Source organism: Anomaloglossus baeobatrachus, chromosome 1, assembly GCF_048569485.1.
Source record: "Anomaloglossus baeobatrachus isolate aAnoBae1 chromosome 1, aAnoBae1.hap1, whole genome shotgun sequence".
Classification (NCBI taxonomy): Eukaryota; Metazoa; Chordata; class Amphibia; order Anura; family Aromobatidae; genus Anomaloglossus; species Anomaloglossus baeobatrachus.
Window position 1 is genome coordinate 703,058,107 of NC_134353.1, and position 24,351 is coordinate 703,082,457.

Here is a 24,351-nt window from a genome sequence, read left to right on the forward strand (position 1 = left end):
GTAAAAAAATGCCCCACTCAAGTCTGTCATCTGTCACTGGAAATGTCAGGGACTCCCACGTTACCGGTAAAACAAGAATTCTGGAAAAGCAATGGTTCATCTATCTGAAATGTACCTGGGTCGCTGTGGGATTGGTAGCGGTGAAGCCGGGGTCAGAAGAAGTAGGTACAGGGTTGCCGCTGCTGGAAACTGTCAACATGACTTTGGGATATCGGGTAACCGGGGCTCTTAAGCTGTCCTTCAAGCTAGAGGGATATTCCTGATGGTGGAGAGGCCCAAGTCTCCTTCCTATCCCTGCTTCTGACCAGTCCTGATCGGATTACCCTTCCTCCTAGGGAGGGACTGTACAGGAATGTGTTGAAAACCACAGATAAAGAAAGACAAGGGAAAACCCAAAACTCTGTCATACAACAGGCACACACAAAAGTAAAGAAATTCAAGAGAAAAAACAAAAGCAGGAAGGAAGTACAAAACAACAGAGGTAAACGACACAACCGCTCCAAACAATAGCCACAACTTAAGACAACTTTAACCAGAGTCTGGGACATTACACCTCACAGACCAACATAGAATAAACTATAGTTGGCATGTATAGAAGGAATCCAGCATAAATAGGAGAGGAGTAGATGTGATAGGTCTCCCCTCAACATGTGTTTAAAGGAGCAGGCAGACTAGCAAAAATTAACTCTTGCTAAACTGCCTATGAATCCAGCACACAGCAGGTTGAGTCTGCCTGTGTTGAGGTAGAGTGTCAGAATTTACAATCTGAACAGAGTCCAATGCCCCAATGACAATGAAGTTTGCGCAAAACTCCGTGTGACAGAAATCAGCAGCTGGGGTGATCACGTGTCTGCCATTAAAGAAAACTAATATTCACTGCTACCCTCGCCCATAATCCCGCCCACCTCTCAGAATCCGAGGTCAGTGATTGTAATAATCTTCACAATCATTTACTATCACTGACCTCAGTGCTGAGAGATGGGTGGGATTATAGGCATGGAGAGTAATGAATATTCATTTTGGACTAGCCTGCAGCTGATGTTGGCTTGTGACTGGGGATACATGGCAGTGATGTCATGTGCTGCCCGTCGCATACACGTTGATGTCAGTTGCTAACATCAGAAGAAGTCGCTGTGCATCGGGAGAGTAGAGGGAAGGTGAGTATAATCATTTTTTTATCTGTTAAAATAAAGCAGCATAACTGGAGGCATATATACCAGGATGAGCACTTGATGGGGGACATAAATACCATGATGAGGAACATATATACCAGGATGGGCTCTTGATGAGTTACATATATATCCGGATAGGAAACCTATATAATAGGATGGGGGGCATATATATCAGGATGGGTCACATATACCACCAGTATGAGGGAAATATATACCTGGAAGGGTATATTAGTACCGAATTGGAGGAGATTACCGCACAACTGCGTCATGGACATATTTTTTGCTTCAAATTTTTTTCCTATTTTCCTCCTCTAAAACCTAGGTGCATCTTATGGTTCGGTGCATATTACAGTCATATGGAAAAGTTTGGGCACCCCTATTAATGTTAACCTTTTTTCTTTTATAACAATTTGGGTTTTTGCAACAGCTATTTCAGTTTCATATATCTAATAACTGATGGACTGAGTAATATTTCTGGATTGAAATGAGGTTTATTGTACTAACAGAAAATGTGCAATCCGCATTTAAACAAAATTTGACCGGTGCAAAAGTATGGGCACCCTTATCAATTTCTTGATTTGAACACTCCTAACTACTTTTTACTGAGTTACTAAAGCACTAAATTGGTTTTGTAAGCTCATTGAGCTTTGAACTTTATAGGCAGGTGTATCCAATCATGAGAAAAGGTATTGAAGGTGGCCACTTGCAAGTTGTTCTCCTATTGAATCTCCTATGAAGAGTGGCATCATGGGCTCCTCAAAACAACTCTCAAATGATCTGAAAACAAAGATTATTCAACATAGTGTTCAGGGGAAGGATACAAAAAGTTGTCTCAGAGATTTAAACTGTCAGTTTCCACTGTGAGGAACATAGTAAGGAAATGGAAGATCACAGGTACAGTTCTTGTTAAGCCCAGAAGTGGCAGGCCAAGAAAAATATCAGAAAGACAGAGAAGAAGAATGGTGAGAACATTCAAGGACAATCCACAGACCACCTCCAAAGACCTGCAGCTTCATCTTGCTGCAGATGGTGTCAATGTGCATCGGTCAACAATACAGCGCACGTTGCACAAGGAGAAGCTGTATGGGAGAGTGATGCAAAAGAAGCCATTTCTGCAAGAATGCCACAAACAGAGTCGCCTGAGGTATGCAAAAGCACATTTGGACAAGCCAGTTACATTTTGGAAGAAGGTCCTGTGGACTGATGAAACAAAGATTGAGTTGTTTGGTCATACAAAAGGCGTTATGCATGGAGGCAAAAAAACACGGCATTCCAAGAAAAGCACTTGCTACCCACAGTAAAATTTGGTGGAGGTTCCATCATTCTTTGGGGCTGTGTGACCAATGCCGGCACCGTGAATCTTGTTAAAGTTGAGGGTCGCATGGATTCAACTCAGTGTCAGCAGATTCTTGACAATAATGTGCAAGAATCAGTGACGAAGTTGAAGTTACGCAGGGGATGGATATTTCAGCATACAATGATCCAAAACACCGCTCCAAATCTACTCAGGCATTCATGCAGAGGAACAATTACAATGTTCTGGAATGGCCATCCCAGTCCCAAGACCTGAATATCATTGAAAATCTGTGAGATGATTTGAAGCGTGCTGTCCATGCTCGGCGACCATCAAACTTAACTGAACTGGAATTGTTTTGTAAACAGAAATGGTCAAATATACCTTCATCCAGGATCCAGGAACTCATTAAAAGCTACAGAAAGCGACTAGAGCAGGGGTGGGGAACCTTTTTACTGCCGGGGGCCATCTGGAAATTTTTACGAACCATCGGGGACTGCACAAAATTATCAATATGAAAATTACCCGGCTACATTTGGTCAAGCAATTAATTAACTGACCCCTATTGTGGTGGCCAGAGCTGCTTCTCTTTGGCGCAGCGGTGATTTTCGGTGATATTGATCATGTTACTTCTCGCAGCTGCTTTCCCAGGATTGTCTCGGTCTGGAGCAGTCAACTCTTTGTGATAATAAGATTGGTAAATCATGTACATCACAACTGACACTGGGACTGCTGTATATACATCACAGGAGGGGCTGGGGGCATATACATCACATAGGAGACGCTGGAACTACTGTATATACATCACATAGGAGACGCTGGGACTGCTGTATATATATATATATTAAAGGAGATGCCCCAGCCCATCCTGTGATGTATATGCCCCAGCGTCTCCAATGTGATGTATATGCCCCCAACCCCTCCTGTGATGTATATGCCCCAGCCCCTCCTGTGATGTATATGCCCCAGCCCCTCCTGTGATGTATATGCCCCAGCCCCTCCTGTGATGTATATGCCCCAGCCCCTCCTGTGATGTATATGCCCCCAGTGTCTCCTGTGATGTGTATATTCCAGCCCCACCTGTAATATATACATTAGAGGAGACAATAGGGCACATACATCACAGGAGGGGCTGGGAGCATATAGCCTCCTCTTTTTCAAGGGACCAAAAGTAATTGGACAAGGGACTCTAAGGGCTGCAATTAACTCTGAAGGCGTCTCCCTCGTTAACCTGTAATCAAAGAAGTAGTTAAAAGGTCTGGGGTTGATTACAGGTGTGTGGTTTTGCATTTGGAAGCTGTTGCTGTGACCAGACAACATGTGGTCTAAGGAACTCTCAATTGAGGTGAAGCAGAACATCCTGAGGCTGAAAAAAAAGAAAAAATCCATCAGAGAGATAGCAGACATGCTTGGAGTAGAAAAATCAACAGTCGGGTACATTCTGAGAAAAAAGGAATTGACTGGTGAGCTTGGGAACTCAAAAAGGCCTGGGCGTCCACGGATGACAACAGTGGTGGATGATCGCCGCATACTTTCCTTGGTGAAGAAGAACCCGTTCACAACATCAACTGAAGTCCAGAACACTCTCAGTGAAGTAGGTGTATCTGTCTCTAAGTCAACAGTAAAGAGAAGACTTCATGAAAGTAAATATAAAGGGTTCACATCTAGATGCAAACCATTCATCAATTCCAAAAATAGACAGGCCAGAGTTAAATTTGCTGAAAAACACCTCATGAAGCCAGCTCAGTTCTGGAAAAGTATTCTATGGACAGATGAGACAAAGATCAACCTGTACCAGAATGATGGGAAGAAAAAAGTTTGGAGAAGAAAGGGAACGGCACATGATCCAAGGCACACCACATCCTCTGTAAAACATGGTGGAGGCAACGTGATGGCATGGGCATGTATGGCTTTCAATGGGACTGGGTCACTTGTGTTTATTGATGACATAACCGCAGACAAGAGTAGCCGGATAAATTCTGAAGTGTACCGGGATATACTTTCAGCCCAGATTCAGCCAAATGCCGCAAAGTTGATCGGACGGCGCTTCATAGTACAGATGGACAATGACCCCAAGCATACAGCCAAAGCTACCCAGGAGTTGATGAGTGCAAAAAAGTGGAACCTTCTGCAATGGCCAAGTCAATCACCAGATCTTAACCCAATTGAGCATGCATTTCACTTGCTCAAATCCAGACTTAAGACGGAAAGACCCACAAACAAGCAAGACCTGAAGGCTGCGGCTGTAAAGGCCTGGCAAAGCATTAAGAAGGAGGAAACCCAGCGTTTGGTGATGTCCATGGGTTCCAGACTTAAGGCAGTGATTGCCTCCAAAGGATTCGCAACAAAATATTGAAAATAAAAATATTTTGTTTGGGTTTGGTTTATTTGTCCAATTACTTTTGACCTCCTAAAATGTGGAGTGTTTGTAAAGAAATGTGTACAATTCCTACAATTTCTATCAGATATTTTTGTTCAAACCTTCAAATTAAACGTTACAATCTGCACTTGAATTCTGTTGTAGAGATTTCATTTCAAATCCAATGTGGTGGCATGCAGAGCCCAACTCGCGAAAATTGTGTCACTGTCCAAATATTTCTGGACCTAACTGTATGTCACAAAAAAGGCTGAGGGCATATACATCACTGGGAGGCATAGATATGGCTTTGGAGCGCAGACAGCACTGGGGGGCACGGACAGCACTGGGGTGGCACAGACAGCACTAGGGGGGCACGGACAGCAATAGCGGGGCACGGACAGCAATAGGGGGGCAAGGGGGAAACTGACAACACATGCAGAGCACAGACATGGCTACGGGGCGCAGACAGCATGGGGGAGCATGGACATCACTGGGGGCACAGCACTGGGGGGGTCACACAGCTCTCAGGGAGTGAGGGGCACACAGCTCTGGGGGAGGAGGGCACGCATACCTAGGGGAGGGGTGGAGGCACGCAGACCTAGGGGAGGGGTGGGAGCACCCAGACCTAGGGGAGGGGGGGCACCCAGACTTAGTGGAAAGGGGGGGCACACAGACCTAGGGGAGAGGGGGCACACAACCCTGGGGGACACACAACCCTGGGGGAGAAGAAGCACACAACCCTGGTGGAGCAGGCACAGAGGGATCAGGCACACGGCAGCTGGGAAACGAGCACATAGCACAGTGGGAACGGCCACACAGCACAGTGGGGAGCGCACACGGGGGAGCTAGCACGGAGAAGCGGGCACGGAGAAGCGAGCACGGAGGAGCTGGCACGAGGGAGCGCGCACGGAGGATCGCGCACAGGGGAGCTGGCAAGCAGCACGGGGGAGCGCGCACAGGGGAGCGAGCACAGAAGAGCTGGCACGCAGCAGGGGGAAGCGCTCACATATCACAGTGGGAGCGGGTAGTTGAAGGTGTCAAACTGCTGCTGGGCTTCTGTGGGACGGGGCGAAAGTGCTAACCCCGCCCACAAAATAAGTCCTGAGCACACAGGCACTGACCAGCGTTCAGTAGTGAACGCTGAATGCGCGTCCTCGCAGCGCACATGGGAATTTAAAGGGCCAGCAAGACGCGGCTGCCGGCTGATTCCCGGGGGCCGTAGAAAAGGTCTTTGCGGGCCGTATGCATCCCGCGGGCCGGAGGTTCCCCACCCCTTGTCTAGAGGCTGTTATTTTTGCAAAAGGAGGATCTACAAAATATTAATGTCACTTTTATGTTGAGGTGCCCATACTTTTGCACCGGTCAAATTTTGTTTAAATGCAGATTGCACATTTTCTGTTAGTACAATAAACCTCATTTCAATCCAGAAATATTACTGAGTCCTTCATTTATTAGATATATGAAACTGAAATAGCTGTTGCAAAAACCCAAATTGTTATAAAGAAAAAAGGTTAACATTATTAGGGGTGCCCAAACTTTTCCATATGACTGTATAGTGGAATAGGAATTCCTGTGTAGCAGCTTTGAAGTATTTAAAGGGTGTGGTTTTGACAACTATCACTTTTGGGGTATACTGTATATATATTGACCCCTCAAATTCCATTTAAATCTGAATCGGTCCCTGAAGAAATAGGGTTTGTAAATTTCTTTAAAAAATGACAAATTACTGCTTAACTTTTAACTTTCTATCATACTAACAAAATAAAATTCTGACGTTGTGCCCAGGGATGTGGATGACGTCTTGCACATCACCGGGAAAAATCTCGCACCCGGCCAAAATCTGGTGACGGGTCCCTTTTAATAAATATGCATTAAAAATTGGACATACTAAAAACAGCTAATGAAATGAAAACAATATACCAAAGTGCACAGAAATTGGGAGGAGGAGCTTATGCCCTTCAACCTTGTCTCCCTCCTGTGCACTACCTGACAGCGGAGGTCTGCACACTAACCAAAGATATGGCACCCCGATTCACCGTCAACTGTCTCTCTTCTGCCCCACATCATTTTTGTCAACATACAGATAGACAAATTGTAATCCAAGTGATAAAAAGTGGAATGTCAAAACCAAATATCAGATCTGTAAAGGCAGACTAAATGTAAGACAAATAATGATAACTGCAATGTCATGCCAGTTTTAATGGGCCTTTCAATGTTAGTTGGCTCTATTTACCCTATAAGTGTTGAGTGTTTTCTGTAGTTCATTTACAATAACCGCAGATCGATTGGTGCTGGCAGCAGGGTAACGTGTGATCATATTACGTTACTTTGCACATTTTTTTGCATGCTATTTATTTAAATTAGCTCACACTTATACACAGAAATGTGCCTTGTGGGAAAGTGCATGTCTATACGTGTTCACTGGAAAACAATTATATTGCCATTAAATTGTATTGGAATCCCTACTTAATGGTTATGCTTCCTGGAATTTCAGAAGAAGCAATTAATTTCTATTTATTCTGAATGTGGCTGTTTGTGGTACAGTTATTAATGGACTACTGATATGAAGCATCTGTGTGCACTTTCCTTTTGAGATTTTAAACTTATTGCAGGATCTGAATATTGGTTCCATATTTCTATCTGCATTGTAATTTTGTGAACAGAGTAGAATCAACCTCCACACTCACAGTACTGAAGGGGTTTAAGGGGAAAGAAAAAAAAACTATATATTAAACTTGTCTGAAACAGCCAAGTGGTTTTCTGGCATCAGCTCCGCAGATTTACAGAGACCGGACCTCTAGATCTCGGGGAAAAATTGATTTACAGGAGGTGGAAAAAAAACCCGCCAGACTCGGGAGTCAGGGGATTAAGGTTGCATGTGAAAATGTTGGAGCATTTTAAAACCTTAACAACTTGACTAACGGCTTTGGGGTCTCATTTACCAAATGTTAACAAATCTGATACAAAATCTGATTGCCAAATGTAATCCTAGTTGAGGAACATGAGCCAGAATGGCTGGCTGCCAGTTAAAGTCTAGCAGAAGTGTAATGTTTTAATTGCACTTTGATATGTCCAAGAGAATGGGCTAAGAAGGCAAGAGAAGTGTTTAAGAATATGTTTCATGTGGCTTTTTGTGATTAAAGCAGACTGCTCACAGGTGGAGACAGTAAATCGGGAAACCATCAGTGTTGTGGCATTGATAACCCCAGCTGTTGTTTTTGTCAAAGCAAACTGGGCTTGGTGTTTTTTGCACTGAATGAAGTTCATCCCCGCCTTTGCGTGCTAAGCTTGCTTTTGGCTTTATGCAAGCAGGAAGAGAGGAAAGCAGGGAAACCCCATTAACTATCCATTTGCAGAACATCCAGACCTAAATTCTCAATACACAAAGAGCTACAAGGGTAGGAAGTTGTTTCACATCCGAGCCAAGATAAGGTCCTGGAGGTTTATTATTTTTGCTTCTTGATAGCATCAGCCTGGAGAACAACGGCCAGAGAGGGAACAGCAGATCTCCTTCCCTAGGGGATGACAGGAGGAAAGACAGACAGATAAACCAAGTGCCGACAACTTGAGTCAGAGCTCCCAGAGGAAGTGTTGGTTTCAGCAGTTGAAATGTATATGCAGAAGTCCATAGCTAGGCATGTAGAGGTGGCATTGTTATGTTCAGTGGGAAGGAGGAAGGTGTGAGGGTCCCTGCATTCCTAACAGATGTAGGAAATTATTCAATCATTTTTGTTATTGATGTATTTTGGTCAGCTTTGACGTGCCATGTTTTTCCACTTGTTTGCTCCAAATTCGCCTGGCCTGAACATCAAAAGACATTTACATCTGCCAAGTAAATATTCCTTTTTTATGCCTTGTGTTTGACTGAAGATCCGGAGTATGTAAGCATTCAGGTGAAGACGTACGTACTTCTCATTTTGGTAGAGAGGTGAAAGCTCAAGAGAAAAAGCTGAAACAACGATGCTTTTTAATGATTTTGCCAACCAGATTACCTTGTTTTTGTTCATTTAATATCCCCTGGGCATATCCTTGGGGTTTTCACCCCCTATTTTTGGCAGGCCACCATAGCCCTCATTGTAGTTCACAAATAAACAGGTCCTTTCTTGATAATTGAGTTAATCCACTTTAAATACCTTACCTCCTTGATTACACATCACAGAAGCTCAGTGCTTTCACGATTGTTGTTAACAAGATCCATTCATACAATGCTTTGCATGCTTGGGCAATATTGCACAGCAGTATGGAAGTATCATTCTTATCTTATGTATTTGTTCATGTGAAAAACTTAGATTTTCCAGAATCAGAGTTCTTTCTCATCAACACAACTTTTGTTTATTCCACGTTTTACAGGTTCAATCCTCATTATATTTTAATAATAAAACATAACTTTATAGTTGTAAAGCTGACATTGTAGAAAGCAAATAAATGTTTAAAAGAAAAGAGCATATTCATTGGATCTATAATCCCATTTGTAGAGAGTCTTCTTTCTTTATATCACATTTCCAGAGTACTTTTATGTCATGTTTCATATACACTGTGTGCAGAATTATTAGGCAAATGAGTATTTTGATCGCATGATAATTTTTATACATGTTGTCCTACTCCAAGCTGTATAGGCTTGAGAGCCAACTACCAATTAAGTAAATCAGGTGATGTGCATCTCTGTAATGAGGAGGGGTGTGGTGTAATCAACATCAACACCCTATATAAGGTGTGCTTAATTATTAGGCAACTATCTTTTCTTTGGCAAAATGGGTCAGAAGAGAGATTTGTTGGGCTCTGAAAAGTTCAAAATTGTGAGATGTCGTCCAGAGGGATGCAGCAGTCTTGAAATTGCCAAACATTTGAAGCGTGATCACCGAACAATCAAGTGTTTCATGGCAAATATCCAACAGGGTCGCAAGAAGTGTGTTGGGCAAAAATGGCGCAAAATAACTGCCCATGAATTGAGGAAAATCAAGCATGAAGCTGATAAGATGCCATTTGCCACCAGTTTGGCCATGTTTGAGAGCTGCAACGTTACTGGAGTATCAAAAAGCACAAGGTGTGCCATACTCAGGGACATGGCCAAGGTAAGGAAGGCTGAAAAACGACCACCTTTGAACAAGATACATAAGATCAAACGTCGACTGGGCTAAGAAATATCTTAAGACTGATTTTTCAAAGGTTTTATGGACTGATGAAATGAGAGTGACTCTTGATGGGCCAGATGGATGGGCCAGAGGCTGGATCAGTAAAGGGCAGAGAGCTCCACTCCGACTCAGATGCCAGTAAGTTGGAGGTGGGGTACTGGTATGTGCTGGTATCATCAAAGATGAACTTGTGGGACCTTTTCGGGTTGAGGGTGGAGTGAAGCTCCCAGACCTACTGCCAGTTTCTGGAAGACAACTTCTTCAAGCAGTGGTACATTAAGAAGTTGGTATCGTTCAAGAAAAACATGATTTTCATGCAGGACAATGCTCCATCACATGTATCCAATTATTCCACAGCGTGGCTGGCCAGTAAAGGTCTAAAAGATGAAAAAATAATGACATGGCCCCCTTATTCACATGATCTAAACCCCATAGAGAACCTGTGGTCCCTCATAAAATGTAAGATCTACAGGGAGGGAAAACAGTACACCTCTCGGAACAGTGTCTGGGAGGCTGTGGTGGCTGCTGCACGCAATGTTGATCATAACCAGATCAAGCAACTGACAGAATCTATGGATGGTAGGCTGTTGAGTGTCCTCATAAAGAAAGGTGGCTATATTGGTCACTAATTTTTTGGGGTTTTGTTTTTGCATCTCAGAAATGTATATTTCTAAATTTTGTGCAGTTGTATTGGTTTACCTGTTGAAAATAAACAAGTGAGATGGGACTATATTTGGTTTTTATTAAGTTGCCTAATAATTTTGCACAGTAACAGTTACCTGCACAAACAGATATCTTCCTAAACTTTGATATTTATGAGCCTTTTGGGTTGATTGAGAACATAGTTGTTGATCAATAATAAAAAAAATCCTCTAAAATAGAACTTGCCTAAAAATTCTGCACACAGTGTGTATATATATTGAGCTAGTTATATATATATATATATATATATATATATATATATATATATATATATATATATATATTGAGCTAGTATAGCTATGAGTCTTCTTGGAAATGATGCAACAATTTTCCACATTTGGATTTGGGGATCCTCTGCCATTCTACCTTGCAGATCCTCTCCAGTTCCATCAGGTTGGATGGTGAATGTTGGTGGACAGCCATTTTCAGTTCTCTCCAGAGATGCTCAATTGGGTTAGGTCAGGGCTCTGGCTGGCCCAGTCAAGAATGGTGACAGAGTTGTTCTGAAGCGACTTCTTTGTTAGTTTAGCTGTGTACTTAGGGTCATTGTCTTGTTGGAAGGTGAACGTTCGGCTAAGTCTGAGGTCCAAAGCACTCTAGAAGAGGTTTTCTTTCAGGATATCTCTGTACTTGGCAGTGTTCATCTTTCTTTCAATTGCAACCAGTCGTCCTGTCCCTGCAGCTGAAAAACACCCCCATAGCATGATGCTGCCACCACCATGTTTCACTGTTTGGATATTTTGGGCAGGTGATGAGCAATGCCTGGTTTTCTCCACACATACCACTTAGCATTATCACCAAAACATTTTATCTTCGTCTCATCAGACCAGAGAATCTTATTTCTCATAATCTGGGAGTCCTTCATGTGTTTTTTTTTTTGCAAACATGGAGACTTTCATATGTCTTGGACAGAGTAGAGGCTTCCGTCGGGCCACTCTGCCATAAAGGCCCAACTGTAGTGATAGTTGACTTTCTGCAACTTTCTCCCATCTCCCTACTGCATCTCTGGAGCTCAGCCACAGTGATCTTGGGGTTCTTCTTTACCTCTCTCACCAAGGCTCTTCTCCCACAGTTGCTCAGTTTGGCTGGACGGCCAGGTTTAGGAAGAGTTCTGGTGGTCCCAAATGTCTTCCATTTAAGGATTATGGAGGCTACTGTGCTCTTAGTAACCGTGTGTACTGCAGAAATTCTTTTGTAACCTTGGCGAGATCTGTGCCTTGCCACAATTCTGTCTCTGAGCTTCTTGGGCAGTTCTTTTGACCTCATGATTCTCATTTGGTGTGACATGCACTGTGACCTGCGAGATCTTATATAGACAGATGTGTGCCTTTTCAATTCAAGTCCTATCAGTTTTATTAAACACAGTTGGACTCCAATGAAGAAGTAGGATCATAAGGAAATGGACCGCATTTGACTTAAATATGATTGTCTGAGCAAAGGGTCTGAATAATTATGCCATGTGATATTTCCATTTTTCTTTTTTAAAAATTTGCAAAAGTGTATACATTTCTGGGGGGGGGGGTTTCCTGTCAAGATGGGGTGCAGAGTGTACATTAATGAAAAAAAAAAGAACTTTTCTTTTTTGAATTTACCATATGGCTGCAATGAAACAAAGGGGTGAATAAAATTTAAAGGGGTCTGTATATACATACATACATATAATGGCAATAAAAAAATCTAAAATGTTGCAGTTTTCACTGGCCAATGAACCTAACAATCGGACACTTCATGGTCTATAGAGATCACATTTCAGTAGTCAGCTCATTATCATCATAGGGAGAATTACAGTGACGGCACACCTACATTATATATATTTCAATTTTGATGTAGATATCATCTTTTAATCTTTCTTTTTATATAAGTGATGAGTCATTCAACATAGAATTTGGCATGTAAAATGTAGCAATGAACTATTGCTTTAGCCAAGAGATAATACACTGTCATTTTCAGTAAAGAATTCAGCTGTGTTTAAAATGTTCATCCCATAGCTTCTAGTTCACAAAAGATTTTTCTGTTAAAGAGAGTCTGTCACCCTCCCTAAAATGCTTTTGAAATTGGCCATACAGTGTTGGAGGGGACTTGGCCCTTATAGCAACATTCTAGCACTGTACCTGTTACTGGTATACTGCCTGTGAAAATAACGTTTAATTCATATACAAATGAGGAAGCTTATGTGCACCAAGTCAAGAGTTTGATGTGTCATTAGGCCTTCTTATTTGCATATTGAGTCACTTCCCATGCTTCTGATTGACAGCGCTCGCTTAGTAGACCTGTCTGAACGCTGCTGGCATGTGTGCTCAAGCAGTGGCTGCATGTGTTCTCCCTGCCTTGATTCTTCTGATGTCGTTTTCTGCACTAAGACATTCAGAAGTGCAGCAAGGAGACAGGGAGGACAATGTGTGAAGCCACACGCAATCCAGTAGCATATAGACTATAGACAGTGATCATTTGGGGAAGAGAGAGCTGTCAATGAGAAGTGGAGGAAGGAACGTAATATGGAAATGATGAGGCGCAACAGGGCACTAAACTCTTGGCCACATCAAGAGTGCTCGGAAACCTCCTCATTTGCTTATGACTTAAAAGTTATTTTCTCAGGTACTGTCCCAGTAACAGGTACAGTGTTGGTATGGTTGATATAGGGGTTTATATGCTTATAGTGTACAGTCCAGCCATCATTTATAATTAATAAGGTTATATATGTACAGATGTATGAATCGGTCACCACCTATTTTTGGATATGCACAGATATAAAGTCTATGCAATGTGTGGGGAAACTAATGGGAAAAGGAACTAAATTCTAAGGAAATATGTAGTAGGGAAAATTGAGAACAGTTAAATTAGTGTGTTGGTATGATATCCTAGCCTAAAATATGTGTTTTTATGGCACATTTCTAACTATGGATACTGGAAATTAATCTTATTTTTATGTGGTACTGCATTCTAGAAAACTGGAAAACGTTTTAGATTTTTTGCAGAATGTACACCACAGGTTAGGTGGTTTACAGCGATGAGGGAGGAGATGTAGGGTGGGGCAGCACTGTGGAGAGCTTTCTGGGTTGAAAAATGATAAATGTATGCTTTATTCTCTAGTTGATGGAACACCATGGCATTCACTGGCATAGGGTAAAGGCTTCATAGTGGCTGGTCGAAAATATGAGCCTGGCTGATACATTCAGGATAGATTGAAGAGAAGACAGTTTTTTGAGAGGAAGAATGATTAGTAGTAAGTTGCAGCAGTGAAAAGTAGAATGTATATTGACCTAATAGTAAGAGTTTTAATGGGTGGAAAAGGGTATATTTTGAAGTTGTACTTAAAGAAGTGGTTAAGCCATATTTATTATTGGCCTCAAGGATATTTTGTTGAGAAACAAGGTTTCTCTCAATTACCTTTTGTTGCCAATAGTGCCTGTGAGTGGCGCTATTGCAGTCCACTCTTTCCCATCACGTGACCAGGCTTTGTGACCTATTCAATCCGGTGATGTCACGTCAACTTCCTGCTCACCTGACATCACCACAGCCGGCCCCAGTCTCCATGAGTCATTGGGCTGTGGGCGGAATTTCACCGCTAGTCACCCCCCAGCATCCCTCCTGCTTCCGCGCTCTGCAGTGAAGGAGGCGTGAGCAGGGAGATGATGGCCTGTGACGCTAGGCCAGTCATGGCGAACCTTTCACAGGCCGAGTGCCCAAACTGTAGCCCTAAACCCATTTTTTTCCCCGAAATGCCAACCAATTCTATTATGTAAATAATTGATTTTAACCTTAACTTTGCAGTCTTGTCTTCTCTTCAGCAGGGGGCATCACACTCATGCATGCTTACCACACATTGAAGCTGAGCCCCTGCCCTTTCCAGACACACCAGTTGGATTAATCTTTCTGGAAAAAAATTGCAGCATATTAGACAGAGATTTTAGCATGGAATGCCATCAGATTTCACCCTGTAATCCACATCTACATTTCAAAATCGGAACATCTTGAAATCCCATAAAGACGTAAGTTGCTCCGCTCCCCTTTCATTGTGTAGTTCTGTCCCCCTTCCTGGCCACTTCCTGGTAAACATGTCCCCCATCCTGATATATATTTCCTATATTCTGGTATATTTGTCCACATCATGGCCCCATCCTGGTAAATGTACCCCATCCCAGCATATTCCCCATCCTGGTAAATGTACCCCATCCTGGTAAATGTACCCCATCATTGTAAATGTATCCCATCCTGGCATGTTTCCCCATGCTGTTAAATGACCCCATCCTGGTAAATGTACCTCATCCAGGCATGTTCACTTATCCTGGTAAATGTCCCCTTTCCTGGTAAACGTACCCCATCCTGATAAATGTCACCCTTCCTGCTAAATGTTCCCCATCCTGGCATTTTTCCTCATCCTGGCATGTTCATGTACCCCCATCCTTTCATGTTTCCCCCCATTCTGGTAAATGTATCCCACCATCCTGGTAAATGTATCCCCCATACTGGTAAATGTACCCCTTCCTGGCATGTTCCCCTTCCTGCTAAATGTACCCCATCCTGGCATGTTTCCCCCCATTTTTGCATGTTTCCCCCCATCCTTGCAGTCATGTTTCCCCCATCCTTTTAGTCATGTTTCCCCCATCCTTGCATGTTTCTCTCCCTCTTTGCACATTTCCCCCATCCTTGCAGACATGTTTGCCCCGTGCTCTCCATGTTTGCCCCGTGCTCTCAATGTTTGCCCCGTGATCTCTGTTTGCCCTGCGCTCTCCATGTTTGCCCCGCGCTCTCCATGTTTGCCCCGCGCTCTCCATGTTTGCCCCGCGCTCTCCATGTTTGCCCCGCGCTCTCCATGTTTGCCCCGTGCTCTCCATGTTTGCCCCGTGCTCTCCATGTTTGCCCCGTGCTCTCCATGTTTGCCCCGTGCTCTCCATGTTTGCCCCGTGATCTCTATGTTTGCCCTGCGCTCTCCATGTTTGCCCCGCGCTCTCCATGTTTGCCCCGCGCTCTCCATGTTTGCCCCGTGCTCTCCATGTTTGCCCCGTGCTCTCCATGTTTGCCCCGTGCTCTCCATGCTTGCCCCGCGCTCTGTTTGGCCCGCGCTCTGTTTGGCCCGCGCTCTGTTTGGCCCGCGCTCTGTTTGGCCCGCGCTCTGTTTGGCCCGCGCTCTGTTTGGCCCGCGCTCTGTTTGGCCCGCGCTCTGTTTGGCCCGGGCTCTGTTTGGCCCGCGCTCTGTTTGCCCCGCGCTCTGTTTGCCCCGCGCTCTGTTTGCCCCGCGCTCTGTTTGGCCCGCGCTCTGTTTGCCCCGCGCTCTGTTTGCCCCGCGCTCTGTTTGTTTGCCCCCGCTCTGTTTGTTTGCCCCGCGCTCTGTTTGTTTGCCCCGCACTCTGTTTGTTTGCCCCGCGCTCTGTTTGTTTGCCCCGCGCTCTGTTTGTTTGCCCCGCGCTCTGTTTGTTTGCCCCGCGCTCTGTTTGTATGCCCCGCGCTCTGTTTGTATGCCCCGCGCTCTGTTTGTATGCCCCACGCTCTGTTTGTATGGCCCATGATCTGTTTGCCCCGTGCTGGCACTGTCACCCCACACCTTGGCACAGCCACAGACAGCTTAAAAAAACCCCAAACAACTCACCTTCTAGCACCCGCTCCACCGCGCGGCCACAAGACACCGGCGCTGCCTACTGACGTTCCTCCGTCTCCTAGGCAACAGGCCTTCAGCCCAGGGGAGGAGGCGTGTCAGAGGGAGGAGAAATGTCTACTTTGCTAAACATCACTTTGAACTGCCGGCGCGATCACATCGGCAGTTCAAAGTGGCGACAGCGCGCGTGCCAGCACAAAGGGCTCTGCGTGTCCTGTCTGGCACGCGTGCCATAGGTTCACCATCACTGCGCTAGGCTGTCATGAGCGGAGAAACTGCGCCCACAGCCCAGTGAATCCCGGAAATTAATGTAACCTCACATCACCAATTAGGTGCTCAGGTGAAAAATATATAAGTACAGAAGTACTCCGGCACTCATAAAATACCCCAATAAGAAAACCAGAAAAAAATAGATATGTTCTTATTTTATTTTTATTCAATAATTGTTGTAACAGTGTCCGAAAAATATATATATCACGTTTCGGCCCCGTGCTCTGTTTGCCCCGTGCACTATCATCACACTGAAGGGTTAATAAAGGAATTTTTTCTATATTAATCTGTTTGGAATAAGAAATAGGACAAACGGTTCCTATTAAGTGTAGGGATATGAGACGGCTGGAGGGAGGAATTAGTCCCAAAATGAAAAGGTCTTATGCCAGGGAGAGTGTCATGGAGAATCCTGCCGTGTGATGATAGTTTATCCAGGTATCTTGGGCACCAGAACCCTATTTAACATTTATACATTGTGATCCATGGTCCCCCTTCATTTTTGATTTATACACACCTTCACAGGTTCATTGCAGGCTGTGTCAATTCATAGTCATGTGATCTACCCCTTACCGCTTCACATATCCGTTTATATTACCAATCCCATTACAGGTTTCGATTGATATATTCTTGTGAACCAAAACCTAATTTCTATTGTCAGTCCATCTGATGGTCCGATTTTGACAAAGGCCAGGGGCCGAAACATCATATATATATTTTTCGGACTCTGTTACAACAATTATTGAATAAAAATAAAACAAGAACTTATCTATTTTTCTCTGGTTTTCTTATTGGGGTGTTTTATGAGTGCCGGAGTATTTCTCAGTGAATCACGGAGACTGGGGCTGGCCATGGTGATGTCAGTTGACCAGGAACTTGACGTGACATCACCGGATCCCCGAGGTCACGGAGCCCCGGGTGTCAGGCAATGGGGAAGAGCGGTCCGCAATAGCGCCGCTCACAGGCACCATTGGCAACACAAGGTATTTGAGAGAAACCTTGTGGCCATTTATACATATGGGAGAACCACCTCCTTAAGGTGTAGGTGTCATGGGTGAGTAATTGTATACCCAGTGTAAAGGAAAGGTCTGTTTCAAATATAGGTAGCCTAATAGAGGGAAGTAACACAATAAGTCCAATTTCATATAGAAGAGAACATGAGTCATAACAATTACGGGTGTTTTATAGTCGTCTGGGCTGATCTTGAATATGCATGTTCAGTTTGACTACAATATCCAATATGGAGTAAAAATGGGCATGGGTACCTCTATGTAACCATCGGGCCACTTCTTAGTAAAATGGATTGCCACCTTGAGTGGTGAAACAGAAAATTGATTTTTAAAGTCCATCAGACTCCTGTCCTGCTTTTGTACACTCGTGTGAAGTGACATTTAAAATGCTTAATACTTTGATAAAAATAAAATTTACCTTTTCTATTTTTGGATGATATTGAATTCCTTTATAATCTATTCGTTGTCATTTCATCTAATTGAGCAATCTGTGTGGATCATGTATTTTTCTATGTATTCCATTGGTATGCTTCGTTGTCTGGTATATATTTGGAAAGACTTGGGTGACACATATTTCTCTTCTCTAGGTCGTGCCCCTGAGACAAAGTCTCTAAATTTGGAAAAGGTTGGTGTCACTGTTAAACCTGAGACTGGGAAAATCATTGTTGATGACTCAGAATCCACATCAGTTCCCAACATATTTGCTATTGGTGACATTACTGAGGTATTGTATAACTTATAGATAAGGCCAGTGGTTCGTCTGTTTAGGTGGGTTCTGTGTATTTAATACTCGGGACATGAATAGAAAGTCTGATTTGGGTGGAATTGCTAGAAGTATACTATAATGTGGCTACAAATATAAATTTTATATTATTAACCCCTTAACGACCGCGGGCCGTAAAATTACGTCCTAAATGACATAATCTTACTGCCCGCGGTCCTCCGGCGGCAGCATGCCGCGATCGGCACACATCTCAGCTGATTTTCACAGCTGAGATGTGTGCCTGCTAGGCACGAGCAGAATCGTTATCTGCTCGTGCCGATTAACCCCTTATATGGCGCTGTCAATACATGACAGCGCCATTATAAGCGCAATCGCGGTAAAGTTTTACTTACCGCCGAAACCGGAAGTCACGTGACGCGATCACGTGACTCCCGATAGTTGTCATGGTAGTACAGGGTCATGTGATGACTCCTGTACTGCACATGAATTGGTTTCACTTTCGCTGTGCCCGGGGCACAGCAAAAGAGAAAGACAGCGTATCTGCTGTTTACAGCCTTCCAGCTGTGATCAGCAGATACTGCAGAGCGATCGGAATGCTGATCGCAATAGCCCCCTAGGGGGACTAGTAAAATAAAAAAAAAAAGTAAAAAAATAAGTTTTAAAAAATTAAAAAAAAACAAAAAAACCTAAAAGTTCAAATCACCCCCCATTCGCCCCATTGAAAATTAAAGGGTTAAAAAAATAAAAAATATACACACATTTGGTATCGCCGCGTTCAGAAACGCCCGATCTATCAAAATATAAAATCAATTAATCTGATCAGTAAACGGCGTAGCGGCAAAAAAATTCCAAACGCCAAAACGACGTTTTTTTGTCGCCACAACTTTTGCGCAAAATGCAATAAGAGGCGATCAAAACGTAGCATCTGCGCAAAAATGGTACCGTTAAAAACGTCAGCTCGAGACGCAAAAAATAGGCCGTCATTGAGCCTAAGATCCCGAAAAATGAGAACGCTACGGGTCACGGAATATGGCGTAAAACGTGCGCCACTTTTTTCGGACAAACTTCCGATTTTTTTTTAACCCCTTATATAAAAGTAAACCTATACATGTTTGGTGTCTACGAACTCGCACTGACCTGAGGCATCACACCCACACATCAGTTTTACCATATAGTGAACACAGTGAATAAAATATCTAAAAAACCATAGTGCTATCGCACTTTTTTTGCAATTTTTCAGCATTTGGAATTTTTTTGCCATTTTCTAGTACACAATATGGTAAAACTGATGGTTTCATTTAAAAGTACAGCTCGTTCCGCAAAAAATGAGCCCTCACATGACCATATTGACTGAAAAATAAAAAAGTTACGTCTCTCAGAAAAAGAATGGCGAAAAAAAAAAACGGAAAGCGAAAAATCGGCCGGTCGTGAAAGGGTTAACCCCATCACGCTCCATGATATGCCATTATGTGATAGTACAGTTGCATAGAGCAGGCTCAGAAGCTGTGCCCACTCCATAGAAGTGTAGTACATTCAGCATCTGCCCCTAACAGCAGCAGCCAGAGCTTGCTTTGATTGCTGCTCTTAACACCTTAGATGAAGCTGTTTATCACTGACAGTGGCATTTAAGCCACGCAATCCTGCCTGGGTTGCTTTTCCAGGCATCCATCTAGTTTCCCCTCATTGCATGTTGAGGACCCCGTAGTTGCCATTTTGGTACACCTGTGAAGCTTCATAGGGGAATGCGATTTGTCCTATATACCGTACTTCATTACTGTAGTATTGCAGTATATGAAACAGGCGATCAAACAATCACAGGTATAATTCCCCAGGGAGACTAAAAAGTGATGGAAAAAGTTTTTAAAAATTATAGTTTGAATCACACCTCCCTTTTCTCCTGTTACAAACAAAGTTAAAGTAAGTATACTTGCCGTTGCCTCCTTTGAAAAATTCAAATCCATCATTCTATAGAATTATTAAACCTGTACGTAAAATGTCATAAAAAAAACCCCTCCAAAATTGTCTTTTTCTTCTTCACTGCAGTACCCAGAAAAAATGCAACAAATTCACTCAAAACATTCAGTGGGGAAAAAAAGTATTTAGTCAGCCACCAGTTGTGCAAGTTCTCCCTCTTAAAAAGATGAGAGAGGCCTGTAATTGACATCATAGGTATACCACAACTATGAGAGACAAAATGAGAAAACAAATTCAGAAAATCATCTTGTCTGATTTGGCAAGATTTTTTTTTTGAAAATTAAGTATTTAGTCACCTAAAAACATGCAAGATTTCTGGCTCTCACAGACCTGTAACTTCTTCTCTAAGAGGCTCCTCTGTCTCATAGTTGTGGTCTACCTATGATGTCAATTACTGGCCTCTCTCATCTTTGTAAGTGGAAGAACTTGCACAATTGGTGGCTGAAGAAATACTTTTTTCCTCCACTGTAGATTTTACTCCAAAATAATACCAATAAAATCTACTGATTGGTACACACAAACAAAATAAAGTTTTCATACTGCGCAATAAAATATAAAAGTTATCAGCCTTATGAAATAATGATACAAACCATTTTTTTTTCTACAAAGCTCAGAATTTTTTAGACACTGGAAGAGTAAATATCACTATCATGATAAGGGCATATTCTATGCCAGAAATGTATAAGATTTTATCCTCATGATTGATCCTTCTGTTTTGAAATTAATTTCTAATAAAAAGATTAATTTTATGGATGCCAGAAAATCCTTTTTTCTTGAGTGGTTATGCATTAAAAATTTTCTATCCTTCCCTGACTACACTATCTACCTACTATTGATTTATTTTTCCTTACTTCCTGTCTTATGCTTTGATTGAGTGACGTTGGGGTGGCGCTGGTCTCTGAACGCCGCCAGGTACTCTGTTGCCACACACTAACAATGCGTGCTGCTCTGTGTTACCAGCTCTACTGATCTGAGTCAGCAGCACAAACCGAGTCTGCAAATCACACAATGACAGCAAATCATGACTAGCCTTGTCCTTGAAACAACTATCACTGATGACTCTTTGTTTCAGGGAGGGGGCATGTAATGTGACAGTGACCTTAGACTTCGCCCCCTGATGACGCTTCGTTTGAGTGTCCCAGGATGCACTGAAATTCTGAAACTAAGCATCATCAGAAAAGCACTAGGGGGTTAAAAACAATTGTAGGTAGTGTAGTCAGGGAAGGATAGGAAATTTTTAATGCAGCGATATTAGATATTAAAGAGAACCAATCACCAGGATTTTCGTATATAACCTAAAGCCAGTGATATACTTGCACTATCAGGCTGATTCTCTTCATACTTTTAGTGGTCAGCTCGGATGTATAGGTGTTGAAATCCAAGAAAGTAAAGTTTATAAAATTACCTGGTTGTTGAGTGACAGCAGCTGAGGAGCAGATAATAGCTGGGGGGTATGCTTAGTTATCCCCTTTTTCTTTTTGAATTAGAATAATTATGATGCATTCGACCCAGGAGAACCTGTGGTGAGGTCATACCTATGTGATCAGAAGGGCCGGGGCCTCAGCCAACAGAGCTGATACAGCGAAGCACCATTTGTCTGTTAGCTGAGGCCCTGCCCCTTCTGGTCACATGGGTATGACCTCACCACAGGTTCTGCTAGGTCGATAGTATCATACTTATGCTAATTCTAACAGGGGGAGGGGATAACTCTGAATACCGACCAGATATCTGCTCCTCAGCTGCTGTCACTCAACAAGCAGCTAATTTTATAAACTTTACTTTCTTGGATTTCAAAACCTATACATCTGAGCTGACCACTACAGGTATGTATAGAATCAGCCTGATAGTGCCAGTATAGCACTGGCTTTAGGTCATATACAAAAATCCTGGTGATTGGTTCCCTTTAATTTGGATTAGGGCAAAAAATCGTTAGGGAGTTAGACATTTCTTCAGCCTTTGGACCACCCCTTTAAGACCCTTACCATTTAACTTCAGTACAGTTGCTATTGCTAATTATAAATATGAAGCATTTATAAAGGAATAGAGTTGGAGTGTGGAAAAATAGAGAATTCCGAGTTTGGTTTAATGACTCCACTGTCCTGTAAAAAAGTCAAACGCTGTCTGGGTCTGTTTTCATACAGTTTATTAATGCAGTTCAGTAATGAAAAGAGTGGCGTATTTATAAATGGTCATTAGCCGTGATCTTATATTACATTAAGTCAAAAAAGAATAGACATTCAGTAAACCATTACGACAACAGTATCTCCAATGTTCCATGTAGGTATTATTTCATTACCATGTTAGCTATGTGCATATAACCATGGGTCTACACTTCCCGTTTGTGTGAGTTATATAGGAGTTTCATGGTATTTTGCTATTGTCAGAATTGCTGCCAATAGCTACAATAGTGATCTATTCATATTTTAGCCTGCTGGAGAAATTCCCCACAGCTCTAGAGCAATGCCAGCCTCACCTGTTAGGGCATTATAGGTTTTTTTTGTTGTTTTTTTTTTTTTTTATTAAATTAAGTGAAGAATAGTTTGTATGCCTCTCCCTAATACCTTTTTCCTACTAGATGGCAAAAAAACAGTATAATTCTTCTTCACTCTTGTGCTTTGCAGATCCGTAAGTGAATGTGCCAATAAAATAAGCTGCTTGAGTTAAGGACAGGATGTTACCAATGCAGCTCTATATGTTATATCGTACCATCTGTGTAATAACCCTCTACAAAGTATACTGCAGATCTTCCCATGTTCATACCCAATTTCATGATAAGTAATGAAGCCACTGTGTACTGTATTCCACAGATGCAGTCTCTTAGATAAATTCTGGGGGTGGCCCGGCAATGCTTTTCTTATGATACAGTGCTCTCTTAAGCATGTGCTGTATTCTTATTAAAGGGTTATCCTACAAGATTGTTTTTGTGCCTTTTTTGGCTTACAATTTGTTATTTGAATTAAATTGGCTTTCCACCATTAGTTTACAAAATAGCATCCCTCCCCCAAATCCCCCAAATCCCCCAATGCTGCTGCACTACTGCTCAGATTGTCTACGCTGGTACTGAAAGTAATGATGTCCTATACTTCATTTACCCCACTTTGCCAATCAATAGCCTCATTGGTTAATGACTGACTGGAAAGCGTTCCAGTCTCAATGGAGACCACCCAAGCTGCGAGGGTTTAAATATTTATTGTTTTTCTTTTTAAATAAAGCTTTCTTTCCTCTTACCTATATTTTCTTGTAAAAGAGTTGAAAAACAACCTTTGAGTATTATGATATATTTTGTAATAGTTTTTTCTACATTTATATGGAAACTGTATAGAAATGTTGACTTGAAAAAATACCTACGGTATTATACCAGGAATACTGGATTTGCTTATAAGAGCCTGTACTCAAATTACTTTACCAATTTCTGTATAGCTCTATATATTTCTAAGAAGCAGACGCTTTGACTCCCTCAGGATCTAATATATATTCCCTCAGGATGTGCTCCAGTCAATTGTGAAGAAAATCAATGCCAATCAACACAATACTCCCTCATTGTTATTGTCAGGGGGCACACACTAGTATGGATAGACTGATACAAATAGAGAAATGCCATTGTTTAAGCTCAAGTGCAATATCTATAAGGATGTTTGCATAACTATTAGCCCTGGACTAAAGTGTTGGCCTTTCATCTGTCCACTTACACTACAATGCTCGAATGCCAGGGCAAAACTTCTGTTTCCTGTTGTAATGATGGCTGCCAGCCTTGTCCCATCCAAGTGGTGAACAGGAAATCACAGAAGAATAACTACATGGCACATGTGCATGTGTGTATATGTGTGTGTGTGTGTGTGTGTGTGTGTGCGTGTGTGTGTGTGTGTGTATATATATATATATATATATATATATATATATATATATATATGTATGTATGTATGTATGTATGTATGTATGTGTGTGTATATATATATATGTATATATATATGTATATGTATATATACATATATATATAATTTATAAAATGTGTGTGTGTGTGTGTGGAGATATACAGTGCCTACAAATAGTATTCAACCCCCTGCAGATTTAGCAGGTTTACACATTCAGAATTAACTTGGCATTGCGACATTTGGACTGTAGAT

The 24,351-nt window shown here is 42.4% G+C and overlaps 1 protein-coding gene across 2 annotated transcripts in view; it reads left to right on the top strand.

Annotated features, from left to right (window-relative positions):
* TXNRD2 (thioredoxin reductase 2) overlaps positions 1–24,351 on the top strand; it is a 215,716-nt gene that overhangs the window by 128,086 nt on the left and 63,279 nt on the right. For both annotated transcript variants that reach the window (XM_075321034.1, XM_075321041.1), the window contains one exon: positions 18,117–18,253. In XM_075321034.1, the coding sequence (XP_075177149.1) occupies positions 18,117–18,253 (137 nt within the window). The remainder of the gene's footprint in view (positions 1–18,116; positions 18,254–24,351) is intronic.